The sequence below is a fragment of the Verticillium nonalfalfae genome (genome assembly GCF_003724135.2).
Source record: "Verticillium nonalfalfae strain VnAa140/NRRL 66861 chromosome Unknown scaffold_6, whole genome shotgun sequence".
NCBI lineage: Eukaryota > Fungi > Ascomycota > Sordariomycetes > Glomerellales > Plectosphaerellaceae > Verticillium > Verticillium nonalfalfae.
The window spans coordinates 142,987-168,266 of record NW_021167231.1 but is presented as its reverse complement, the minus strand read 5'-3'; the positions used below and the strand labels follow the sequence as shown (position 1 = coordinate 168,266).

The 25,280-nt window shown below is 56.9% G+C and overlaps 9 protein-coding genes across 9 annotated transcripts; 5 read left to right on the top strand and 4 right to left on the bottom strand.

Moving 5' to 3' along the window:
- Positions 1-242: 242 nt before the first annotated feature.
- Positions 243-2,171, bottom strand: D7B24_007458 (uncharacterized protein; the record flags this gene model as incomplete). The annotated part of the gene is made up of 5 exons (XM_028641568.1): positions 243-596; positions 633-1,079; positions 1,139-1,531; positions 1,594-1,865; positions 1,979-2,171. The coding sequence occupies 5 exons, from the start codon at positions 2,169-2,171 to the stop codon at positions 243-245; spliced, it is 1,659 nt and encodes a 552-aa protein (XP_028498693.1).
- A 1,036-nt stretch (positions 2,172-3,207) lies between these two features.
- Positions 3,208-6,328, top strand: CYM1 (Mitochondrial presequence protease; the record flags this gene model as incomplete). The annotated part of the gene is made up of 2 exons (XM_028641567.1): positions 3,208-3,515; positions 3,574-6,328. 2 exons carry the CDS (start codon positions 3,208-3,210, stop codon positions 6,326-6,328), a joined length of 3,063 nt encoding a protein of 1,020 aa, XP_028498692.1.
- A 1,570-nt stretch (positions 6,329-7,898) lies between these two features.
- On the top strand, positions 7,899-9,054 carry D7B24_007456 (uncharacterized protein; the record flags this gene model as incomplete). Its single annotated transcript, XM_028641566.1, has 2 exons — positions 7,899-7,929; positions 8,693-9,054. 2 exons carry the CDS (start codon positions 7,899-7,901, stop codon positions 9,052-9,054), a joined length of 393 nt encoding a protein of 130 aa, XP_028498691.1.
- Positions 9,055-9,133: 79 nt separating this feature from the next.
- SPE1 (Ornithine decarboxylase) lies at positions 9,134-10,501 on the top strand (the record flags this gene model as incomplete). The annotated part of the gene is made up of 1 exon (XM_028641565.1): positions 9,134-10,501. One exon carries the CDS (start codon positions 9,134-9,136, stop codon positions 10,499-10,501), a length of 1,368 nt encoding a protein of 455 aa, XP_028498690.1.
- A 645-nt stretch (positions 10,502-11,146) lies between these two features.
- D7B24_007454 (uncharacterized protein) lies at positions 11,147-15,028 on the bottom strand (the record flags this gene model as incomplete). The annotated part of the gene is made up of 5 exons (XM_028641564.1): positions 11,147-11,150; positions 11,367-11,393; positions 11,453-12,377; positions 12,428-14,933; positions 14,987-15,028. The coding sequence occupies 5 exons, from the start codon at positions 15,026-15,028 to the stop codon at positions 11,147-11,149; spliced, it is 3,504 nt and encodes a 1,167-aa protein (XP_028498689.1).
- Positions 15,029-15,987: 959 nt separating this feature from the next.
- D7B24_007453 (uncharacterized protein) lies at positions 15,988-16,909 on the top strand (the record flags this gene model as incomplete). Its single annotated transcript, XM_028641563.1, has 5 exons — positions 15,988-16,027; positions 16,315-16,355; positions 16,417-16,430; positions 16,493-16,518; positions 16,578-16,909. The coding sequence occupies 5 exons, from the start codon at positions 15,988-15,990 to the stop codon at positions 16,907-16,909; spliced, it is 453 nt and encodes a 150-aa protein (XP_028498688.1).
- Positions 16,910-17,623: 714 nt separating this feature from the next.
- On the bottom strand, positions 17,624-20,042 carry LYS1_3 (Saccharopine dehydrogenase; the record flags this gene model as incomplete). Its single annotated transcript, XM_028641562.1, has 14 exons — positions 17,624-17,967; positions 18,018-18,117; positions 18,176-18,216; positions 18,383-18,432; positions 18,487-18,524; positions 18,578-18,624; positions 18,677-18,736; positions 18,798-18,902; positions 18,965-19,005; positions 19,057-19,211; positions 19,295-19,620; positions 19,709-19,781; positions 19,864-19,889; positions 19,964-20,042. The coding sequence occupies 14 exons, from the start codon at positions 20,040-20,042 to the stop codon at positions 17,624-17,626; spliced, it is 1,485 nt and encodes a 494-aa protein (XP_028498687.1).
- Positions 20,043-20,505: 463 nt separating this feature from the next.
- On the top strand, positions 20,506-22,309 carry D7B24_007451 (uncharacterized protein; the record flags this gene model as incomplete). Its single annotated transcript, XM_028641561.1, has 2 exons — positions 20,506-20,655; positions 20,750-22,309. The coding sequence occupies 2 exons, from the start codon at positions 20,506-20,508 to the stop codon at positions 22,307-22,309; spliced, it is 1,710 nt and encodes a 569-aa protein (XP_028498686.1).
- Positions 22,310-22,624: 315 nt separating this feature from the next.
- Positions 22,625-24,772, bottom strand: PPP2R5D (Serine/threonine-protein phosphatase 2A 56 kDa regulatory subunit delta isoform; the record flags this gene model as incomplete). Its single annotated transcript, XM_028641560.1, has 5 exons — positions 22,625-22,868; positions 22,921-23,219; positions 23,283-24,239; positions 24,329-24,673; positions 24,737-24,772. 5 exons carry the CDS (start codon positions 24,770-24,772, stop codon positions 22,625-22,627), a joined length of 1,881 nt encoding a protein of 626 aa, XP_028498685.1.
- Between the last annotated feature and the right edge of the window lie 508 nt (positions 24,773-25,280).

Genomic DNA, 25,280 nt, shown 5'->3' with positions numbered 1-25,280 from the left:
AGAAGCAATACTGTAGACATTCCCGCTAGCACTACACTATCGCTGTTCAGAGCAGAGAGATCTTAAACAACACAGGGACAGCCCGGTATCCAGGCCGCACTTTTCCTCGCCCGAGATCACGCCTCAGCCTGCGCGGCTCGTGTGCCACGAGAAGCGAAAGCGGCAGCAAGACCTAGCCCGAGATGACAAGCCGGCCTGACCACGACCGGGGCCGCCGAAAATGGCTGCAGCAAAAAGGTGTGCTACAGCGCCCATCGCGTGAACCGCGTGAGGCGGGATAGCAGCCGTGTTCGCCGCCTCTCCGGAGAGTCGTGGTCCTCCAGCGTGCCTGTGACGCCGAAGCCGACGCCGTTGAACTGATAGGAGCCTGGCATCGTTCTGCTTGTGCTTGGGTGCTGGATACTATTGGCCACCTCGCGATCCCCGACCGCCATTTCTGGCATCGAGTGAGACCGGCTGCTCGCGTCGAGGCCCACAACTGCCGACGTATCGCCCCGTGGCACATCCAACTTGCTCTCGCAAGTGTCGACAAGCTCGGCGGGCGATACTGGTGCCGTCTTGATGCTAGCCCCTGAAGCGCGGCGTGCAGACTCCTCCTAGTGTCCGTTTGTCGCGGCTTGAGGGGCCGATACGGGTGGACGTTCAGGGCCATAGGGGCGTGGTGGCACATCATCGGCGGCCTGCGGCTCTTCCTCCGTGTCGTCGTCGAATTCTTCGCTTTGCTCGTCGTCGTCGCCCTCGTCAGAGTAGTCGCTTCCGTCTCCATCCACGTGCCCGTTGCTATCCGAGTAGCAGCTCTCCAGCGTGGCCGCCATGCCCGGAGGCACTTTGCGGCCTTGCTGCTGCATCTGCTCAATGATGCTGATAAGTTTGCCCGTCTTCTTGGTTGCTTCGGCCGTCCTGGTCCGCATGGCCTCGCGCTCCTCCGCCATGGAGATGATGTTGGCATTCGTCGCCTCGTGTTTGCGCTTCATCGTCTCGTTCTCCTTCTCCAGCCGCTTCGTCTTCTTGGACATCTCCTCCATTTCCTTCCGAAACGTGAGAAATAGATCGTTACTGTTGTTGAGTGTGTCCTCAACCTTGGCCGATTAGCCTGGGGGGATCTGGGCCGAGGGACTCGCAAACCCTCCACACATACCTGCTTAAACTTGTCCACGTAGACGTTGAGTTGATTCCTCAGTTCCGTCTCCGTCTTGGTGAAGGTCCGGACCTGCTCCTGGAGTTGGCGCGCCTTGGCAGCTTCGGCTTCCGCGTTCTTCTTCTCGCGCTCGTACCGTGCCATGTGGTATTGCACCTCGAGCTCTTTGGTGCGCATCTGCGAGTGGAAGTGCAGCTCCCGGAGCTCGTACTGCTCAATAAAGGACTTGAAACGGTTCCTGAACAGCGTCTCGACGCCAATCTCTACAACCTGCTTGCGGGGATGGTCTTTTTCTTCCTGTATGCCCTCGAGTTTGGACAGTAATATCGAATACTTCTCATCGTAGGATGCGCTATTGTGCTTGAGGTTGTCCTGGAAGGTTTTGTTGTCGTTCTGCCTCGGTTAGTCCCTGCGTAGTTCGTGGCCATCATCCTGAATCCCTGCAGGCTGCGCACCTTGTACTTGTTGTTGTCCTTCTGCAGCTCACGACACAACTTCTCCAGCTTGTCCTTGAGGCCAACCGTCTTGCTGAGCTCGGTGCGGTTCGCATCCTTCTCCTTTTGAAGAGCGTCGCCCCGTTTCTTGTTCTTCTGATTCTCCCGCTCCATGCGTCGCATATCGGCCAGGAGTTCGCTGGATTTGCGCGTGAGGTGCTCAATTTTGGCCATGTCGGTCATCTTGGATACCTGTTGCATCATCTCCCGGCTTGCCTTCTTGACCTCGCGCTCTGTGATGGCACCGTCAGCCACGTGAGTCCTCCCCGGCGTCCGACAGCGCCCACCAGCCAAGATGCCGGCCACGTTCCAAAAAAAAAAACAGAAGACACGGGATGCAACTCACCAATCTCGGCCTCCTGATCCTTTTCACCAGCAGCATCCTGCTCCAGCTGCGCAATGCGATGCTTGAGCAGCTTCGACGCGTTCATGTCTACGGGTTTCTTGGCCTTTGTCTTCCTCGCGTAGCCGGCGACACCTGGCGGGATAGCTCCGTCTTGCCCGTTTGGCAAAGTCGTATCAGGCGAGCTAGCTGGCATCGCTGAGGGGGCGAGAGCGAGTGTGTGTGTGATCGAGCGACGGACGTCGTGGTCACGAGGGCGGGTCCTGCATGCGTCCAGCGACGAGGGTGGGGAGGCTGAATTGTCAGCAGTGCAGACGTCGCGCGGATCTGGCCGTTCGGTTTCGTTCGCAAGAGCGAGTGGAATTGCGAACGATGGTCGGGGAGAGTCCCAGCGGTGGGTTTTTCTGAGGCTGTCGTCGTCCGGATAGGCCTGAGTCAGGCTGGGGGTGCGTTGTCGACTAGGGGAAGGGCATTCGCATTAGAAATGGAATGCAATGCAAAAGCAACGCCCACACGGGAGTGGATGTGTGCTGCTTCGGGAGGGGGGGATGGGTTATTACGTTGGGCTCTGTTCCAAGGTGTCCTTATTGATTCCTTCAAGAATTATGTTCCGGTCTAGGGGTCCCGCATGTCTTTGGTCCCGTCCTGTCGCGATCTGGGTGAGGGCCAACACGAAGGAAGAGGAGATTGACGATGAATGGCTGCGGATGGTGAGGACTCGATCCAGAAATTATCGGCTTAAGCAATGATGACCCGGTGGGCTGGGGATTACGGAGGTCGTAGCACGTCTTGTCCTTGGGTCATTGAATCCGAACGAGGCCTCACATTGGCTCCTCGAGCATGGGTCGGGCCAGGCAGATGGGGGAGAGACCCGATAATGCGTTGGCCAGGGACTAGTAGCCCGATAGAAGAACAAGTGGCTTGTGCATTGCATCAAAGCATCCTCGCCCTGGCCTCCCGATGACGAATGAATGCACGGCATTATGTGTTGGAGTGGACCTTTTCCGTCCAACTGCCAGAGAAAATTTGGGAATTGCCTCCTACGAGGCTCCACTGTGGCTCAGGGCCTGTCGGTTGCCATCGAAGAAACCGCCCGAAGGTCCGAAGTCTGGATGATTCATCCTCGCCCTGTGCACTAGAACCCCTGTCACACCATATCGTTCTGTCTGGAGAACCATGCTGCCACTGCGTGTTTGAGATCTCTCCATCCTTCCCACATACGCACCATCACCATGCTGCGCAACACGGCCAAGAACGCGGCTAGCGTTGCTAGCACAGCTCGCGCAGCTGTCACCGAGCTCGCACAGTACCCCAAGGCCGGCGAGAAGCTTCACGGCTTCACCTTGCTGCGGTCCAAGCATGTGCCTGAGCTGAAGCTGACGGCCCTGCACCTGCAGCACGACAAGACTGGCGCCGATTACCTCCACATCGCCCGAGACGACAGCAACAATGTCTTCTCCATCGGCTTCAAGACGAACCCGCCGGACGACACTGGTGTGCCTCACATCCTCGAGCACACAACGCTCTGTGGTAGCCAGAAGTACGTTTTTCGAGAGCTTTAGAGAATCCTCCGAGTCTCCCAAGCTGACACTGACTAGATACCCCATCCGCGATCCGTTCTTCAAGATGCTTCCGCGAACTCTTTCCAACTTCATGAACGCCTTCACCGCATCCGACCATACATTCTACCCGTATTCGACGACAAACGCGCAAGACTTCAAGAACCTCATGTCTGTCTACATGGACGCCACGCTCCACCCGCTTCTGAAAAAGACCGACTTTACCCAGGAAGGCTGGAGAATAGGGCCCGAGAATCCACAGGCGATGCAAACTGCTGAGGCCACGCCCGAGGACAGCAAGCTCGTCTTCAAGGGCGTTGTCTACAACGAGATGAAGGGTCAGATGTCCGATGCCGGGTATCTGTTCTACATCCGTTTCCAGGACAGGATATTCCCCGACATTAACAACTCCGGTGGCGACCCGCAGAAGATCACCGACCTGACGTACGAGCAGCTATCGTCATACCATGCGCAGCACTACCATCCCAGCAACGCCAAGCTCTTCACCTACGGCGACATGCCTCTGGCTGACCATTTGCAAGAGGTTGACGCGCGCTTGAAGGTGTTCGACCGGATCGCCGAGGACACGCTTGTTCACAGCCCTATCGATCTCAGCAACGGGCCGCAGGAGCACATTGTCGAGGGACCCCTGGATCCCCTAGTTGCCGCGGACAAGCAGTTCAAGACGTCCGTTTCCTGGGTTATGGGAGAGACTTCGGACGTCGTTGAGACATTCTCGCTGTCGCTCCTCTCAACCTTGCTCATGGACGGCTACGGTTCTCCTCTTTACAGGGGCTTGATCGAATCGGGTCTCGGAACCGACTTTAGCCCCAACGCTGGCTATGATGGTTCTGGCAAGCTGGGCATCTACTCTGTTGGTTTGACAGGCGTTCAGGAGGCCGACGTCCCCAAGTTGAAAGATGAGATTCAGCGTATCCTCAAGGAGGCCCGCCAGAACGGGTTCGACCGCACCAAAATTGACGGCTCTCTGCACCAGCTCGAGTTGGCACTCAAGCACAAGACTGCCAACTTTGGCATGTCTCTGCTCCACAGGCTTAAGCCCAAGTGGTTCACCGGAGTCGATCCCTTCGATTCGCTCGCCTGGAGTGACACCATCTCAGCATTCGAGGCCCGACTGGCTGAAGGCGACTACCTTGAGAGGCTGATCGACAAGTATTTGTTGAATGACAACACCTTGACATTCACCATGACGCCTTCAGCTACTTTCAGCGAAGACCTCGCTGCCGAGGAGAAGACGAGGCTGGCCTCAAAAATTGAGGAAGCGACGAAGAAGGCAGGAGGCGAGGCCGAAGCCCGTAAGCAGTTCGAAGAGCGCGAGCTGGAGCTGCTTGTCGAGCAGGGCAAGTCGAATACTGAGGACCTCTCCTGCCTGCCCACCGTCCACGTCAAGGACATCCCTAGGAGCAAGGAGCCGGTCGTGGTGCGCGATGACAGCACCAATGGCGTCAAGACGCAGTGGCACGAGGCCCCGACCAACGGCCTCACCTACTTCCGCGCCGTCAACACGATCGAAAACCTCCCCAACGAGCTGAGAGAGCTGATTCCCCTGTTCACGGACAGCATCATGCGTTTGGGCACCAAGGACACGTCTATGGAGCAGCTGGAAGACCTGATGAAGCTCAAGACTGGCGGCATGTCGGTCGGCTACCACTCCACCCCTTCGCCTACCGACTTCCAGCACGCTACCGAGGGCTTCATCTTCGCAGGCATGGCACTGGACCGAAATGTCCCTGCCATGTTCGATCTTCTGCGTAAGCTGATCCAGGAAACCGACTTTGACAGCCCCGAGGCCGGTCAAAGGATCAGGCAACTCCTACAAGCTTCGGCAGACGGTGTCGTGAATGACATCGCCTCGTCCGGTCACCAATTCGCGCGTGGGGTTGCCGAATCCGGTCTGACGCGTAACGCTTGGCTCCGGCAGCAGATTGGCGGCCTCTCCCAGGTGAAGCTTGTTACTTCGCTGGCCAACCGGCCCGAGTCGGATGGGCTGGTTGATGTGATCGACAAGCTCAAGAAGATCCAGCAGCTTGCTCTAGCCGGCGGAAACATGCGCACCGCTCTGACCTGCGGCTCCGAGAGCGTGGGAGCCAACACGTCGGCCCTGGGCAAGTTCTTGTCGTCCGTGCCCCAGAGCACCGTGTCCCTGCCGGCAACGCAGCCAACAAGCTTTGCCCGGGATGCCAAGTCGTTCTACCCCCTGCCTTACCAGGTGTACTATGGCTCGCTCGCCCTGCCCACCACCTCGTACACTTCGGCCGAGGGTGCGCCGCTGCAGGTGCTGGCACAGCTGCTTACCCACAAGCACCTCCATCACGAGATTCGCGAAAAGGGCGGCGCGTACGGCGGTGGAGCGTACTCGCGCGCCCTCGACGGCCTCTTCGGCTTTTACTCATACCGCGACCCCAACCCGCAAAACACGCTCTCCATCATGCGTGGCGCCGGGCAGTGGGCGGTCGACAAGTCGTGGGCCGACAGGGATCTCGAGGAGGCCAAACTGTCCATCTTCCAGAGCGTGGACGCGCCCCGCTCGGTCAACGAGGAGGGCATGGGCCGTTTCCTGTCTGGCATCACCGACGAGATGAAGCAGACGCGCCGCGAGCAGCTGCTCGACGTGACGAAGGAGCAGGTGCGCGCCGTGGCGCAGAAGTACCTCGTCGACGGCCTCAAGAAGGAGGAGGAGCGGGTGGCTTTCCTCGGCGAGAAGAGAGCTTGGGTTGACGGATCCTGGAAGGTCCAAGAGATGGACATTCAGGGGGCCGAGGAGCTCGACTAAAGAACAGACGACGACTGGCGGCTTTCAGCCAGAGGGGGCCATTCGAGTCCCTCTGACGGCTTTGTACCATCTTGTACCCATTTACTGTACCATCATCATGGCCCCAAGGATAATACCCCTTCTCCGAGTGCTGGGACTCTTGGAGGCTCTCTCATCTGCTCTGTCCGTGAAATGACCAAACCTACGCGTTTCTATACGATACGTCTTCCTGCCCATTCTTCTCCATGGCAAAGAGACCACAGCAAAACGCAATAGCAACCCGCAAGGACGCCAGGGGGTCAGCGGCCTCTCCTGGCTCGCAAGTGCTGGGAGGTGCCACCGCAACCGGCGCGCTCGCCTTTTCAGACCTGAGGTCCGCAGTCTTGGACCATCAGACTAAGTGGCAGAGTACACAATTTGCGCCCCATGACACAAGTGAATTCTTTTCCGACGGGACAACGCGATGAATCCAGGAAGTGAGGCACGCACGCAAGAACACGTAGGCACCCCGGATTGCACGGTGAGACGGCAGTAAGACTGCGTTGACGAATGTCCCCACTAGGTCCCGTAGATGGCTCCGTGAAAATGGAAAAACAAAGAGTACCCAAATAAGAAAAACGGACTGGCCGAACGGGACCAAGAAAGTAAAGGAAAACGGATGTGCCCCGCATACGTCACGACCCCGCCACGCCAATTCGCAATTCATGGAAGCGGTGCGCAAGTGCAATGCAGCCTTTTGCACACGGGCGGATCCCCATTTTCTGCGCTCGTCTGGCGGAGCATCCCGGGCCCAGCTGTCATGGAGAATTCTCGATGAGGGCCACGGTGCCCGATGGCCGGGGGACCGAGGAGGGTGCGAGCCTGAGAGTGTGTGGCCTCGAGCTGTGTGTGCGATGGGCAGCGCGCTCCTGCCCCCCCTCCCTTCCTTCCCCCCCTGGCAGTGCTCTGCATGTGCGAGAACCGGGAAAGACAGCCGGTCGGAGAGACCCACGACGGGCACGACCATGGAGGAGGCGGGGAGGGAGGAAACCTCGAGCAGGCAGGACAGCAAGCAGGACAGCAAGCAGGACAGCGCAGAGACAGGTCTGAGCAGCTCCCCGAAGGAGGGTGGACAGGCTGTTCCGGGGAGACGTCCGGATGGGTGGTTTGTCCTGTCTGATGGAGATGAGGGAATTTCTCTTCACGGGATTACATGGTGTTGAGGCGCAGAGAGACTGGCGGTCTGTCGATGAGGTTCGAGCTTCTGGAGCTCTTGCAGGTCGAGCGAAAGCTTCCCTGGTCAGATGCGGCAGGGCGGCCTCCTGGGCGGTTCCATCGTACTGTTTTGTCTATTGGTGGTGACCCGCTCGAGTTGCGGTCTGGAGGAGAGGAAGAGGGAGGGTGGCATTTCGGATGCACATGATAGGAGGCGCTGCTGCAGAGGCTGTCTCGCCGTATCCCGTCTGGGAGATCGAGGGCATCCTTGGCGGCTCCGCGAGCGGTCGATCACGATGTACAAAGCCCTCGACCTTGTGTCTCCTTGCCAGGTACCGTTTCGCGATGTATGGCCAGACGACATGTACCTACCTGTGCTCGCCAGTGGAGCAACGATATGGCAACGGTCGAGAACCGTCTGGGTCCTGGTGGGCTGCAAGAGGGTTGGCACGCATCATGAAAAACAGATAATTGGGTACCGGCACACGACCGATCGACCCGAAGGGGCCTAGCAGGCGGGTAACGCTCCGTCATTGGAGGGGGGCTGAGACGTGGTACCTTGGGCGGACGCGAACTCTTTCCTGGCAGGCGCAACAGATACCAGGGGGAAGGGGCAGACGGGCTTGGGCAGGCACACCCCAGCGCCAGGCCTTGAAGAGTTTTAGCCCTGCCTGGCGTTACCACGACCGGCCGCGCTGACCTAAGAATTGCCTGCTACCGAATAAAAACCTCCCGCCTCCTGCCACCCCACCACGACCTTGACCCGGCTGGCTCTTGTCCTCGACCAAAACACCTCTTTTGAGCTCAACACGCTTCCAACACCATCTCGCCTCATCAATCGCATCGCAGCTGTCTCAGCTTTCGAGGTGCTCCCCGCAAACAAAATCTTTTGGGTAAGTCCGAACGTTCTGCGTAACACACGAGGCATGAATAGTCGGCACACGACGGCACGCCTGGCTGGAAAGGCTCGGCACGAAAGGACAGGTCTATTGGGTCACACACAGCGAGCGGATGACTCTTGAAAATACCACCTTCGCCTCCCGGAAAGCCTCCCACAGTCTGCCTGTCACGCAGTGCCAGAATCTTCCCCCTACGCGCCAGAATCATCACCGGAGACAGACCCTTTCTTTCTTCCATGACGGGCCACGCCACTTGAAGAGTACCAAGACTGACAAAAGTTGGGGTGTCCAGATCTTCGACAGTACGGAGATTTCTCCCCTTCCAACCCCGACTCGCCTTTGGTCGTCTCAAAGGCAACAGGTGCACCACGGCTCCCGCGGCCGTCAGCTTCGTCAGTGATCAAGATTTCAGCGTTCGGAAGTCTTTCCACATCACCAACAACATCCCCCCTCCCGCCCCTGCGCACGCCTAAGCAAAAACTCGAATTCTTCCTGTTCGACGTTCTGTTTCAACAGACGCCTCCCGTCGACTCTACACCCGATCAGCTGCCGCATAGGACGCACTCGGAGCCTCTTCCTCTCGTCGAGGGAGAGTCGAGGAGAACTCGCCAGATCGCTGAGGGATCTGCCTGCTACCGCTTCCGGCCACCCTAGGACCCGCTTGACCGTCAGGCTTCAACACCACCAGACAAGTTAACCGCTCGTCCTTGACCAACCAGTCAACTTCACGGATATGGTTATGGCAACTGTCGCTCTTGAGCAATATGCCCTTCCTACCATCAATTATGATCGTAGCTACCACACAATCCTGAAGGCGAAGCAGCAATACGCTGATCACGCCCCCGCCAACAATGCCGTGATCACGCCCAAGCAGCTCATCGGCGAGGCTCTCCGCCGCCGTGTCGAGAGCATCGACACGGAGTCCTGCGGAGCCGGCGAAGAGGACACCTTCTTCGTTGCCGACCTCGGCGAGGTTTACCGCCAGCACATGCGCTGGAAGCTCAACTTGCCTCGCGTCAAGCCCTTCTATGCCGTCAAGTGCAACCCCGACCCCCGCGTCATCGAGCTCCTGGCTGCCCTCGGCACCGGCTTTGACTGCGCCTCCAAGTGGGAGATTGACCAGATCCTCAACATGGGCCTCGCCCCCGAGCGCATCATTTACGCCCAGCCCTGCAAGACCAACTCGTACCTCCGCTACGTCAAGACTCAGGGCGTCAAGCAGATGACCTTTGACAATGCCGATGAGCTCTACAAGATTGCAAAGCTCTACCCTGGCGCCGAGCTCTTCCTCCGCATCATGACCGACGACGAGTCCAGCCTGTGCCGCTTCAGCATGAAGTTTGGTGCTTCCAAGGAGATCGCGGGAGAGCTCCTCGCTCTCGCCAAGGACCTGGGTCTCAACGTTGTCGGCGTCAGCTTCCACGTTGGCTCGGGTGCCTCTGACCCCATGGCCTTCTACAAGGCTGTCCACGACTCGTACCTCGTGTTCGAGCAGGGTCGCGCCTTCGGTTTCAACATGAAGACGCTCGACATTGGCGGCGGCTTCTGCGACGACAGTTTCGAAGACATGGCGGCTGTCCTTCGTGGCGCTCTCGACGAGTACTTCCCTCCCAGCAGCAACGTCAACATCATGGCGGAGCCTGGTCGCTACTACGTGTCTTCGGCCTTCACCATTGCCTGCAACGTCATTGCCCGTCGCACCGTCGATGGTCCTACGCCTGCCGACGACAAGAGCTACATGATCTATGTCAACGATGGTCTCTACGGAAACTTCTCTTCCATCATGTTCGACCACCAGCACCCTGTCGCCAAGGTCCTCCGCACCAGCGCGCGTACTCTCTTCGATCACCCCGCCGCCAACGCCTGCCCCGAAGGCCAGGGAACCCGTTATTCTGTCTGGGGCCCCACCTGCGACGGCATTGATCGCATCACCGAGAGCATCTCCTTCGAACACGAACTCGATGTTGGCGACTGGCTCTACTTTGAGGACATGGGCGCCTACACCAAGTGCTCTGCCACCAAGTTCAACGGCTTCTCCGACGACCACGACGTTATTTACGTCTGCAGCGAGCCGGGCGCCCGTGCTCTGCTTGGCCTTTGAAGCGCCACTTCGCACCCCATGTTGTCCCGGAAGAGGGATCTTTCCTTGATTGCGTCTACTCGCGTTGAAAACATGGTATCCTCGAAAAAAAAAGAAGAAGAGTGGATTGAGAGAGCAAAGGCCCACAGTACCACCGTATGATTAGACTCATTTTCGTTTTTCTCTCCCCAGCTGCTGCGCTGGGGTTATCATTCTGCTAGACCTGTTGAAGAACAGAATACAAACTTATTGGGCCAATTGCTAGTTTTCCCCGATGCTTGACCTTGTGCACCTGCCTGTCTGCGTGGCGGACCCTCGATGCGGTGTGAGTGGCCGTCAGTGTGGTTGATGCTAGTTACGAGAAGGGTTGTCTGGTAGTTGCTTGCCATATCGGCGCCGATGAGAAAGTCAAACGCTCACGTCGCAATCTACCAAGCAAAAACCACACGCAAACATCCGCAGCGAGCAGTATGAACATGGAGCTCAAGCTTTGAAACAAAAAATCTATTCATCATCTGGTTGATATGCTTCATCTTTGGACGCTGGCTGGCGCCCCAGCCAACCGCGTACCTCGTCTCCATGTGACAGCGACCAAACCGTTGCGTCACCATCTCTATTGTGCAACGCCCTCCCCGTTTCCTGATCCTCGAGCGTGTTGCGGCCCGTCTATCTGCGCCCCGTGTCGCCTTTTTCAAAGCACAATGAAGATCCGACCCTCCCAGTCCCAGTCCCATGTCGTGCCGCCGTTTTGTTTCCCACCTCTCCCTACCGACTGTTGAGTCAATTGCCAAGCTGGCAATGGTTACCTCTCCTCTATGCTCGCGTCCTACTGGGACTCCGATCCCTTCGAGGTTTTGCCAGAGACTTGGCTGTGGCTGTGTCGTACCCGATTACGTGCATGAGGTATGCCATCCTGTGGTGAATGAGCATGATGCACGTCGTCTCAGTGGGCCAAACAAAAGAGAAACTCACTTTTCGTTATTCTCCTCCCTCGCCCGGAGGTCTTCGAAACGAACCTGACAGTCCATCCATGCAACGGCCCGATCTCTAGGATCAATCCGCTTTACGGTGAATCTGAAACGTCCAGTCACAGGCCGATGATCTGATACGCGAACCTCATGACGCACGTAGTCAAGCTGCTTGATGCGCCCTCGGCCACGGTACAGCAATCGGTCGCACCAAGCAGGTGAACGGCGCTTCTCGCTCGTGTCGTAATCGTCCGTGCCGACATCATACTTGTACGTTGGGGCAAATTTGATCGGCAGCTCCTCGAAAGCTCGAAGACGGAAGCCAGGGTTACGCCGCCTGGCTACGAGAAGCTGATCTCGCTCCAGTAGCTTGGCCAAGTTGTTCTGCTTGACTGCCATTACAACCGTGTCCCGTGACATGGTGTCGATGCGATAGTTGAGATCCCCGTTCAACACACACAATTCGTGGTCCAGGATCAAGGTTCCGTCGCCGCCGCCGGTGTAACTGTCGATGCGTTTGTTGGCATCCCGTTCAGCTGGCAGAAGCGGTGTCTCCAGGATGGCAGCGATGTCGTTATGCCGGCTGTTCGCCTGCGATTGACCGGCAGCTAGATGGCAGTTGATGAAGCACATGGAAGTATCATCAACAAGGAAGCGAACGACAATGGCGCCCTTGTTCCCATGTAGGCCTCCCATGCCACGCTTGACCTCGGAGGCACTCAAGTTGCGGATCCGATCTCGAAGTGAGGATTTCACAAAAATACAAGTGAAGAGGCCGACGAGCGTGGCTGTGTGAAGCAAGTGATACAGATCATGCCGAGGCATGTGGTCGTCAAGGCTCTTCATCAGGAAATCACGCCAGTCTCGGTACTGGTGGCTCATTCGCTCCTGGTCTGACCCTTCCTTCTTCTTGGACTTGAAGAAACGCTCTGCTCTGTGTCAGATAACGGTTGACTGAAGGAAGTCAGAGTTCACTTACTGGCGGTAGCAGTCTTGTCCTCAAGATCGACAAGTTCTTGGAAACCGAATATCAATATATCGGGCGAGTCGCTCGACTGAAGCAGATTGCGGATAAAGGTAGCGTCTTGGTCCGCGTAACGAAGACTATGAGGAGTGGATGCACCAGCATTCCAAGTCATGACCAAAGCTTTGATGTCTTCAAAGTCGCAGTACTGAGCTTCCTGCGCCTTCATCTCGTCCTCTTGCCAATCTTCCTGTAGCAGTCCATCCCATACGCGGATGACGTTGTCGGCCCCGAGGGAAATAACCTGCAGTCGATCTATCCTGTAGGAACTAGAAGGGTCGGAAACGATTTTGACGACAGGGTTTTCATGTGCCTGCCACTCCTTTTTGATCGTCCATGGGGTCTGGCTAATATCGTAAACGGAGATCTTGCCGTTGTTGAAACCAGCCCAAATGTAATCACCGACACCCGTCAACGAGTTGATCTTGTACCCGCTGATACTCAGTACTGCAAGACAAGAAAAGTCCTTGGTGTTGTAGATGCTGACTTTGCCGTCGACGTGCCCGAAGAAAGCTCTTGTCGGATGTGTCCGCATCAGCGTCCCGGAAGTGACCTCCCCGGCACTGTCTTGCACGAGTGGCCGAATCAGGACTTGAAACTGTGTCTCGCCCTCGAGAGTAGGTGCAAAGATCCGGATCTCCTTGCCGGTTGCATGCCATAGAAGATCACCTACAACCATGGAGAACGCGTGTGTCCGAGGAAGTCGATAGGTCTGGTGCGGGTTCCCATTGAGATTCGGCGTATGATCCTCATCCGGACCCCAAATAGCAAGCGTGCCGCTCTCATCCAGTGTCCACAGCTCGTTGTAATGCCGATAAATTTTGATAACCTCATGTCGTGCATGGGCCGTAGCCTTCTTGGCTACGATGGTTTGTGTGGCAATGTCGGCTTCCAGGATCTCTCCCATATTTGTTCCTATCCACAACCGTTGCCCTTCTTCGTCAACGTTGGAGCCAGGTTTGAACGCGATGGATGTAGCTTTGACGCCTTCGCCGTGTGCAAGATTTACGAGGAGCTCGCCGTCGCGAAGACTCCAGACTCGGGTGAGCAGACCTGTAGTACAAACAAGATCCCCGCAGACATCGAACACACGTGTGTCATACTTGGTAGGTACCTCGTGCACACCTTGCTTGACCGAGGGGGCTCTCCGATTCGTGTTAGAGGGATCGGGGTACGTGGAGCCTTGGTTGACGCCGTCTGCTTTTGTAATAGGCGGCTGGGCAGCGGGATTGGAGGTAGAAGGAAGGGCCGACGATGCTTGTGCAGGAGCAGATGTGCGAATAGAACGCACGTCTGGCGGAGCGCTCCTGTCAAGGGACCTGTCAACAACAGTATTTGATCGTCCAGGTATCCGAGCTGGGGGCGGAATGACGCCCGTTGTTGGCGTAGAGACTATACGCTTCGGAGGCGTTGCTGCTTCCTGCGTGGGAATCATAGCGGAGCCCTGCCGCGCTGGCCGGGGTGGGGGCATCATCGTCGTGGAGGTCAAGGGCGCAGGTCGAGGCGGTGGCTCGATCTGTGATAATGGCCGTGTCGGAAGCGCTGGTTTTTGTTCATTCATATGCGGAGAAGCCATCTGTTCCCTCATGCCCAGATCGTTGTCGCGTTGACGCTTAGTCACGAGCGAATGGTGTAGAGGAGGCGGCTCGAACCCTAGATCTAGCTTCCTGGGTCGTAATACATCTGTCTGCGCAACATGCGGTCTTGGCCTTGAAGGCAATGGAGGTGTGTCCCCGCCAGGACTTCCCGGGCTGCTGGGCGGACTATTGAACGGAGAGGTCTCTTGCGGCTGTCGCCTCGGTTCTGGCAATCGTATCGGATCTGCGAAAACTGATGTTCGCCGTTGTGCTGGAATTAGGGGCTTCTCGTTTCGGCTGATCGGCGGTGGTGGCTTTTCCCTTCGCATCTCCCCGGACCTCCTAGGCGGAGGCGGCGATGGTGGTCGCGAAGCAGTGAGCATAGGCGACTTCCGAGGCTCGAGTGTGGGCGTAGAGGTGCGGCTTGGTATCTTGAAGGAACGTGAGGGTACGGACGGAGTCGAAGGAGTCACGATATAGTCGGGGTTCAGGAGACTTGGCGCATCATCCCGAGCAAACTTGGCGATCATGTGTTTCGGGGGAGAATGAGGAGGCTCGATCATGACGGACGGGGCCATGGTCGTTGGCTTTGGACTCAGCGGAGGCGGTGGCCCAAGTGAACGCGTGGAGGCGCGGAGGTCAAGCTCATGGTGAGGGAGGGGGAGATGTGTTGCAGATACACTGCCGCGATCGGCTCGTGGTTTTGGCGGCGGCCGCGGTGCGGGCGCATGATGCATGTTCTCTTGCGCTGTCTTGACCTCGCGCAACCGCTCTGGTTTGGGCGCCGGAGAGACTGTTCGAGGGGGCGAGGGGCCGACGCCTGGTTCGGGGGGATGGGCCATCTGCAGGTTTTCGAACTTGGCTCGTAGCGACGACACGGGCTTCTGCGATGCTATCAGCACATGGACAGGCACATCAGCACGTAGCTGGGACTCACAAGCGACGAGCCATCAGGCCCGTTCTCCTCTGGGGGCGCCATGCTGTGGCTACGAAAGGGGGGAGTCAGGTCGGCAGCGGGGTTTCAAATCGAGAACACCCATAATACCCAGGGTCGGACACTGGCGCTGAGAGCTCAAGGGACGCGAAGTGAGCCACCAGAGCAGCGATGGAGTCCACCGGCAGAATGACGTCCGTGACTAGATGTTGCCTGGGAGGACGAGACTGATTGTATTTGGAAAGTCGATGAGGTTGAATAGGGCCGCACTGGAGGGTCGATCATAATGATATCTCTAGGTTTAGAGTTGAAGCTTGCGGGGGGGGCAGAGGCTACTCGGAGGACATGGCTTGTTCCTGGGAGACAGAGAGAGAGCTGATGGTCGGGTGTGGTCTGTGGATTGTGCGAGTCTACTGTGATGGTAATTTCGTATCGCTTGGTGTCTGCGTGGGCATTTGCCTGTTGAGGACAGTCGGCATTGAAAGGGAGATCGGCGGGCTGTGGCAGTGTCGGATGTTCCAGTTGCTGTCAAAGTCTCGTGTCCTGGCGACGCCTGAACAGCCGCCTCGCCTGTCGTAAGCTGTTTCCCGCTCGACAGCGTCACTGGGCTGGGGTCCCACAGCGCTGGGCCGAACTGGGCAAAGCCGTTTGATGTGCCTGGCAAAAGTACCAAGGTACCTACCTAGGTGGGCAAGTACCGTGGGTACCACCTGATGGCACATCGACCCTGGCTGGGCAGGAGCTCAAGAGCCACTGGTAGAAAGCCCGCGGCCAGGAAGGACCAGGGCGCCTCAGCTCGAGCCCCGCCCGGCGCGGGGCTGTTGAGTTGGTTTCGTAGCAGGCGCGAGGTACTCGTAGGTAGCGAGGGTACCTACCTAGGTACCTAGGTACATGTAGAGGTAGGTAGATGCTGCGGCCACAGGGCCTCAGCCGGCTACAGAACTGCGTCACCTCACCCTGGAACCCCCCTGTAAATCGCCAACATCGCGTGCATTCGCCCATCAATGGCCCCGTCACCAGCCAGGCAGGGTACTAAGCCTAAATGTCAGTCCCAGTCCCGTACCATGACTGCCGCCTAGGTAGGTAGGTAGGCAGGCACCTTAGGTAGCAGGCGAAGCCAGCCGGAGCCGGAGGTGGGGTGGGGTCTTCAAGGGAAGCACGCACGGTTCAGGCGGGATCTGAATGGCTGGACCATGGGAGAAGTCGTCGATATCACCCCATTAATCCATGTCGCTCGGAACGACTGAACATTTTACAATCGTTCGCCCCGTTCGTCGCCGTCGCTCGACCTTTTCCTCCTCTACGCACTCCTTCGTCTCTTCGCAACCCAGACAAGAACGGCCAATTCACCGGCAAACACAAGATGAACAACGTAAGACCCACCCGGCGATGACCTCACGTGTTGTGCCATGACTGACCTGAGGATGGCGTAGGTCAAATCATTCTGGTACGTGATGCCTGGTGCGCTCAAACCCGTGAGCCTGCCAAACTGACCATTCTCGACTCTAGGCTCGGATGGGGCTCTCTTTGTGTTGGTACGCTACCTGATAGGCCTGATCCTAGGACACACAGACTGCTGACACAATGACGACAGCTGGCGGAGGCGCATACTACTTCGCGAAGAAGAGCATCAACGCCGATCGGATGACCAGGCTTGAGGACCAGCGCAGGAAGAAGCAGATGATCGAGTCGATGGAATACTCCGAGAACGTCCCCAGCAGGCCCCTCTCGTCCGCGACAATGGGCGGCACCCCGGCCGCCAGCCCTGCCCGCACCGACACGGCTGGCTCTCCCAGCCAGGAGGCTGGCGCCGACCCTGCGCCGACGCGCCATGCGCCTACGACGGAGGAACAACGAATCTTCGAGAAGAGCAAGTATGAGAGTGCTGCGCCATTCAGGAGTACGAAGGGAGACCGATTTTCCTGATTGCAGACACACACAAACGGGTGGAAGAAACGTCGTGTTTAGAGTGCCCTGCTGCCCTGGGACGAATACGGTGCCCGGGGTGATTGTACAATTATTAATGCGGATTTGCTACGTTCTCTTTAGAAACGGCGAGCTGATAGTGGCGCTACGAATTAACGACCCAAGCCTCCCCTCTACATTTCATTATCCTTCTTCCCTTCTGTGAGGGGATGTAGTCTCGAGTTGCCAAGCACGCCTTGGTCTTATCTCACAAACTGCCCAATGGTAGCGCATGCAGCGGTCGTCGCTGACGATGCGGTGTGCACAACGTCAACGTTGCAGGTAACCATGCAACCGTGTGCAGGGGATTGGTCGGCAGCAATGTGAGATTAAGCAGCTAGCTCCCGTTGATCAGTTACACCAAAAACACTCTTCACCATACCGGACATTCTTCTACTCAGATCTACACACAAGCCAACAGAATCACTGTCAACATGCCCTAAATTCCACCCCTCACCAGCTCCCTCCGTCACGCATTGGTAGCGGCTCGAACACTCATACAATCAATCGTGAAGGAACCACGCTTCCAATGGCTACCACATCTTGAGATCTTGAGCAAGCTGACTGTAAACTTTTTGCAACTCTTCCCTTCGTATCTGTGACAAACGTACATGATTTCAAACTTGTGGGAGCTGTCCACCCCTTTTAGGCGCCTGTTGTACATCCCCAGCGTATTTAGACTTTGACCTTCTTGGCAGCGCTGCCATTTGTTTCCTCAGTGGTATCCAGTGATCTCTTCTCAGGCTCAGCGGCGATCTCCTTCTCGGCCTGCACAAACTTGGCATGCTCTTCAGAGGTCAGATCGGGAAGCAGAGGCTTCTCCTCGTCCGAGGTCAAGTTCAGGTGGAAGGTACGGATGACGGAGTCAGCGTCGTCAATAGCGAGCGGCCTCACGTCGGCCATGGCTTTGACCTTCTTGGTGCACTCCTTGACCTGTGCATCGGTCATGGTCAGGCCAAGCTGCTCGACACGGCTCTTGATGGCGTTCCAGCCAGTCAACCTAGACGCGAAGTGGACGTCTGGGTGCAAGGTCAGCAAAGCTCTCCGTCGCGATAGCAGATTAACTTACAGCGAGACAAGCCGAAATCGGAGGGGTTCAGGACCTCGTAGGTGCTGGGGTTGTTCAGGATAGCCTTGGCGTGAATACCGGCCTTATGGGTGAAAGCACACTGACGCTTGTGTTAGACTCAAATAATGGAGGAGCTTGAGGTTTGGGGGAGAACGTACGAATCCGGTGATAGGGTTATTGAACGGGATGTTAATTTGGACTGTTCAAGTCAGCCTTTATTTCATGATTTTTTCACGATTCGCGAACTGCGATTGGGTTTGAAGGCAACGTCCGATGAACCTCAGGTGTTGGGGTTGAAAGCTCAAACAACCTTGCTTCGTAACAATCGCAAAACAGTGGTATTATGGGCAGGGAAAAAGACATACCAGCGTCGGCCACGAGGTTCTCAAGATCCTTGAGCTTGTGGAGCTTGTACCTGTGTAGTCATTAGCCTCAGGGTGAGGCAGGACGGACCAAGCATCCAACTTACTTGCTGGTAACATATTCGCGATCGGCGACAACCATCCTCTTTAAAAGATGTCAGCTCACAGTTCAAGGTATCGGGATATCTCAACACGTACCGCCATCAGACCACCGAGAGTGGTGATACCGTTGCGCTCACCGATTCCTAGACAACAACGTCAGTGTCATGTTTCTTATCACCTTGGTGCATGAGCCACTAAGACACTGCAGAGCCTTTGCCATGGCAGGCATGGACATACCAAGAACGGAAGTATCAACTGATGAGTAATCTGATTAGTATCGTTTCCAGAGAGAACCATGTTTTGTGATGAAACTCACCGTGTGTAGCACCGGCCTCGAGAGCGCAGTAGGCGTTGGCAACGGCACAGCCAGTATCATCGTGGAAATGGGTCTCAATGTCGCACTTGACAACGCCACGAAGAGCTATAGGGAACGTTGTCAGACAGTTTTCTCCAAGCCGAGGGATGTGCTGCTCCGCAACTTACTCCTGACCAGGTCATAGACCTGTCTGGGGGATGCGCAGCCACTAAGAGAAGGTCAGCAAACACTCGGCACCAAACAACAGGATTCCACTGACACTGTGTCTGCGATACCGACACGCGTGACGCCAACCTTGTCGACGGCGCTGTACACGGAGAGAAGGTCGACGAGGTTGGAGCGGAAGGAGTCTTCGCTGGAAAAGCGAACCTCAAGGCCCTTCGATTTGACGAACTCAATGACCTCAATGGCCGTCTGTCAGGTTGTCAGCGTCATGTCATTGACTAGGTGAACGCTTCGGCTGCATTAAGACACCCGATCGAACTTGGATAACTCACGTTGATGATGTACGTCATGTCCTTGCCGTGCGAGTGCTCCCGAAGATATGAAGATGTTCCGATAACGACGTCAAGGCCATCAACACCAGTCTCAACGGCCAGACGGGCATCATCCATGTGGCAGCGAACGTGGGTGAGGATCTTAGCCTTGAGGCCGAGCTTGCAGATCGTCTCGCAGTCCTTACGCGACTGCTCACTGGACGCGGGGGATGTCAACTCAATGTAGTCGACTCCAAAATCGTCGAGGGCCTTGGCAATCTTGATCTTGGTCTCTGTGTCGAAGAAGGCGTTGGCGAACTGCTCGCCCTCGCGCAGGGTGGACTCGACTGCCGGGAGCACATGGTGTCAGAAGCGTGTTACTCGAGGACGATTCATGGCCCGTCAATCTTGGTCTTGTTGCGCCGGTAGACTCACTGATCTTGAACCTAGAAACATTGCTGAGGAAGTCGCCTACAGGCTGGTAGGGGCTGGAGTGCGTTTGCTTGGTCTGCGGACGAGGCGATTAGAGCTCTGACCCAATGGACATTGATGTAAGGCTTTCGCCTGTATCACTGGAGGGTAACACTTACGGGAATGGCCGTGAATCCAGGGTGGGCTGTGGTACATGTTAGCAAACGCTCATCCTCTCCGGTGAGCGAGGAAGCCATAGGTGGGCAGGGTATGACATGCAGTTGGCGGAGCCGTTCGAGCCATTCGCGCCGTTGGCATGGCCGTTCGCGGCCGGAGCTTGATCGGGAGTCGGGCACATGATTGTTGATGTTGTCCAGGTCAATCAATCAATTGATGAGTCGGTCGGCAGGAAATGTTCAGTAGATGTCAGGGTGAGATTCAGCTGCGTAATCGCCACTAGAGAGTCATTCAAAATAACGTGGATTCGATTCGGAGGAAAAGGTTTGGATAGGTAGGAAATAGCAAGCAAGCCAAGCTGCTAGTGGGGCGTCTGGGGAAGTTCTTCTCATTCCGATGGCCGGAGCTGTGTGACGCATGTACATGTAAGGTACGTCAGACGCCCGAATGGTAATTCGTGCGATCAGTATCACGTGCATCTGCTCTTTTATGGGTCCAAGGCTCCACTCGCGGATCTCCTCCGACTGTGTGTATGCACCTCACCAGGCTTCAGGCTAGCAATTCCAACAAGCAGCCGCGCCGCACGACGACACAGGCGCGATTGCCCAGAACCACGATACGGTCGACATGCAAGTTCCTTGACGATGACGACCCCTCAACTGGCCATCGCGAAGGTCAACTTCAGCGCCGTCCTTTTCCGCAAAGAGCCGACGCCTCTGACCCGCCCCCAAATCGAGTCGTTCCACACCCTGCTCTCTGATGCCATCTCGAAATGCTCCCCTGCCAACGTTCAGGTTTGACTTGCCCTGTCCGCTCATTCGGCCCCTTTTCGTGCCGATACGCGCTTCTCCCGTCGCCAGCTTCGAGACTAAACCACCACGCTTCTAGAAATGCAAGCGCTGGATCCTTGACCACCTATGCGCATCGCCGGCACGCGTCGCAGCCCTAGGCAAATATCTGGTAGCCTTGTCGAGCTCCCTGACCGGTGATGCTGCCGTCGGCGTCAGGAGACCATCTGCGAAGCGCAGGCAGCTGCACATCCTCTATGTCTTGAATGACGTCATCTATCATACAAGTAGCCGGCAGCACAATGCTGGTTTTGCAAAGGAGATCGAGGGCAGCTTGCCCAGCCTGTTCCGCCAAGCAGCGAGCTTCCAGAACAGTCCAAAGCATATGAGCAAGCTCGGCAGCCTGTTGTCACTCTGGGATGAAGAGCGTTACTTCTCACCTGGTCTGATTCAGGACCTGAGGGACATCCTGCGAGCAGATCCGCAGAGCCTCACGGCCGCCCAGACGACGAACGACGACGCAAAAGCCAGCTCTGGCCAGGCCAGCGGTGCAAGATCTGGGAGGGAGGCTCCATACCTGTTGCCCTCGATGCACGGCGACCCTCGGCTGTCGTGGTATGACCTGCCCGCGGCCAATTGGCTCCCTCACCTGACGCCCAATTCGACGAAGCCCATGCACCCCGACATGATCAAGCCTCTTCAGCTAGCATCCGGCCCCGCCGACAAGGCCCTCGCACAGGCCGTCAAGAATCTTCTCCAAGATGTGGAGAGCATCTACAGCAAGGAAGCGACGGGCGACGAAGACTCGCTGGTGGACCGGAACGAGATGGGGGAGCAGGTCATCATCGATGAGATCACGGGGGACATCATTGGCGGCACAACATACTACGGCTGGTCGCGAGGGTTCTGCGAAAAGATGAAGCAGCGAAAGAAAAACGCCAAGCTGGGTCCCATGAGCCGTGGCCGCGAGCGCTCGCAGGCGTCCAGTCGCTCGAGGAGCCCGTCTCGAGACAGATCAAGGAGTCGCACCAACTCACCGCCAGCCTTCAAGCGACGAAGATTGTCCCGCAACAGCCCGAGCCCGAGCCGCAGCCGAAGTCGCAGTCGTGGCCGGAACCGTGACACCGCACGACGTAGCCCCGAGCCAAGAGGACGATTTCGGCCTCAGTCTTATAGTAGATCGAGATCTCGAACACCCCCTCGGCGATACATCTCACCATCCTCTACATCGCGAGATCACGACCCCGGTCTGAGTCGTAGCCGGGACCGTGACGACCACGCTCACTACGACTCGACAGCCAACGCGCAACGCGGACGCCCGCCACCCCCTCCGCCGTCCTTCCCGCCACCATTGCCCTTCCCACCTCCGCCGCCCGGCCCTGGCGGTGGGGAGTTTGCACACTTTGGGCACCAAGGGTCTTGGCCACCACCGCCTCCGCCTCCGCCTCACCTGGGCATGGGCGGACCGCCGCCGAACTGGTTCCCCCCCGTACCACCACCTCCAGGGGGTCCGGGGGCCAATTGGCAGCAGCACCAGCAACAACCGCCACCGCCGCCGCCGCCACCGCTGCACCAGTATAGTCAGCCGCAGCAGTCGTACGGGAGGGGGGGCTACAGCAGCCGCGGCAGCCACGACAGGGGCAGAGGACGGTGGAGGTAGCGCTTGTCAAGAATGCGTGTCACAGCCTTCGAGCAGTTCAGACAGTTGTTTAAAATGAAATGCAGTCTCAGCGCTAATAATTCTGAAGCCCAAACCGAGCGACGTTATTCTTGTTCTGCACACTTGGCCTAACCACCCATCCTGTAACTTTCAGATACCGAAAGCTGGGCATCGTGCCAGCGGAACGTATACTTGACATGCTCCTATTCCATGTCTACGGTCTACTGTGTGGCCTCATGGATCCCTTCCTTTTTTGACATCCATCGTTGTCCGGGCCAAAGTCTCTGCCCGCGAGTTCTGCAATGAATGCGCCGCTCACAAAGCTAACTGAGACATTGCTGTTGGAGACGGGGTGTGCTCTCGGGGGCCAGCGGTGCCATTTGTGGATTTCCTCTGGCTCGCAAGGCTGGCAATTGAGTCCCACTTTTGCTTCCTCTCGGTCTCGCGTGCAACAGCAGTGTTTTGTTGCTCAGTGTAGTCGTGGGAGCAGTCGTCAAAGAGCTGGGGGTTGATCTCCATGAAAAGCTTCATAGCGTTGTACACCATACCGTGAATTGTCCTGATAAGGCTGTCAGCTCAAGCAGTTACGGGATACCAAATGAGGAACACACCTGTTCCAGTGACCCTTGGAATTCTCGTATAGGGGTGCAAACATGATGGGGAGGATGATCTCCACATTGTCGCTGACAAGGTTGCAAAAGTACTCGTTGTTCCAGAAGTATAAAGCGCGCTCGGCGACTTGGAAGTGCGGACTCGCAACTGACTTCGCAAGCTGGTGGAATAGGGGCTCCTGAACCTTGGCGAATTCGGCAGGGTCCATGACTTCAAAGATATCCTCCACCTCATTGAGGAACATAACCTCTTTGGTGCTGTTGGTCTTGGGCCAGTATCGGAGCAAACCGAGAACAACCTGCAGCGGTTAGCGCTATTCTTTGCTCTCGATACGGTGGCTGACGCGCCGACACAAACTTACCTCTTCTGTTAGAGATGCGTCTTTCTCCAAGAACTGCACAATGCAGTAAGCTAGTTGAGGGTGGTACATGCTCAAGCTCTTGACCTTGTGCAGGGGGATCAGAACTCGCGTGAGGAAGGTCTTGTGTTCCTCCTTCAACGGCAAAGCAAATCCGTTGATGATCGAGCCCAGGATTTCAAGAAGCTCCGCGATACCGTTGAACCTCTCTGTCTCATAAGTGAACTGGAAAAAGACGTTGTTGATGGAGCGCCTGATAAAAGATCGCAAGTTCAGGAATTTGCCGTAAATGCGATGAAGAGTGGTCTTCAGGAAGTCTCTTTCACGAGGGTCCTCGGAGTCGAACAATTCCAGTAGCTGCAGGACAAAGCTATGGTCGATGTAGGCTTTGGCAATGTTCGTGTTGAAGTCCTGGCTTTCGATGAAGCGAAGGAAGAACTCGTACACGACCTGAATATGAGGCCACGCTACCTCCAGCACGGGCTCATCCTCTTCCGGATCGAAAGCCTCGCCTTGGGGGTTCATGGGGGGCGGGATGGGACGGAACAAGTTCTTGTTGAACATTTCGACGACCCTCGGATACATGGGTTCTGTAATGACCTGACGGTTGTTGGCCACGTAGTCGAGCAGCTCGTGCAGTGCCAGTCGCTTGATCTCCTTCGACTTCATGTCGCCACTGGCATCGTTAAAGTCAAAGATGACATTGCATTGATCAATTTTCTGCATGAACAGGTCCTGGCGCCGATTGGGAGGTACTTCGTGAAAGCCCGGCAGTTTCTCGAGCTCGCGATCCGCTGAGATGTCGAATCGCGAAGAGTGCTGGCGTTTTGGCGTCCGCATGCCCTCGGGCACGTCTTTCGGTGTTTGATGAAGGCGGTCGAACATCAGCGACTTGGTGCCCGCCTTGGGGGGTGCCAGGTCGTGTGGCATAGTCTCTGCTGCGCCAGGAGGGGGGACGTGCTACAGTGGAGTTGTCGTTAGCAGCGGACCAAGAATGCACGCCTGGATTCATGGGCATGGGCTGATAGTGAGAGAGGGGGGTATCTTACCGGAGCGCTTGGGCTGATGACGACGGACGGAGGTAGAGCCCCGAGTCGGGAAGGGGTACCGTTGCCATTGGAAGCTTGTGAGGTGCCACCGAAACGATCCTGGCCCGCGGTTTGTTGGTTGCTCAGAGGTGACGGCTGGTTCGGTGCGCCGTGGTCGGTTGCGGTGCCGCTGGGCAGAGGCTTGTTGCGAATGTCGTTCAGGGTAGAAGTCGAAGAAGAAGGCGTCAACACAGGGGACTGGTTTGCGTCGCGACCCGAGCCCACGGACGAAGGTGAGGCGGCACCATCCTTGGCGTCCTTGCTCTTCTTGGGCTTGTTGGGGTCCTTCCCGCGCGACAACTGGGCCTGTACCGAGTTCGTCAACAAGATCAGTGGGCAGTTCGTACGGAGGTGGAGTGAGGAGCATACCTTAACGCGCTGGCTGAAGCGATTCATATTGTTCATAGAACACCTCAGTACGGTATTTGATGGTGACGAACGCTGATAACGGGGGTTGCCGAGGGGTGATTCGTTGCGTCAGGCACCGGTGCGGGAACAGCTGAGGGGCAACGGCAAGGTAGGTATACAGGCAAGGCTGGCGGGTGCAAGAAAGGCACAAGAGGTAGCCAGAGCTTGTTGGGAGATGATTGCGGTCGCGCGAGGTCGTGTTGGATGGTGGCCGACAGGTGTATCGCGACACGGAGAGGGTAGGTGTTCAGGCCTGTCGTGACGATGACACCGCCTTCTGATTCGATGGACAGGTTTGTGAAGGAAGGAGCAGAATATTGGCAGGAGTCAATGGGAGACACCTTGCTCCCGGGTTGAGGGGGGAAGGCGTTTGAATGTTCGGTGGGGAGGGGATGGAGTTCGCCTCGCGAACGTGCGACCGCAGTGTCGGGGAGTTTGACGTGGTTAGGATGATGATGGGTGGTGCTACAGGGCACAGGCCAAGCCAGAGGCGGGTGTTCAATGA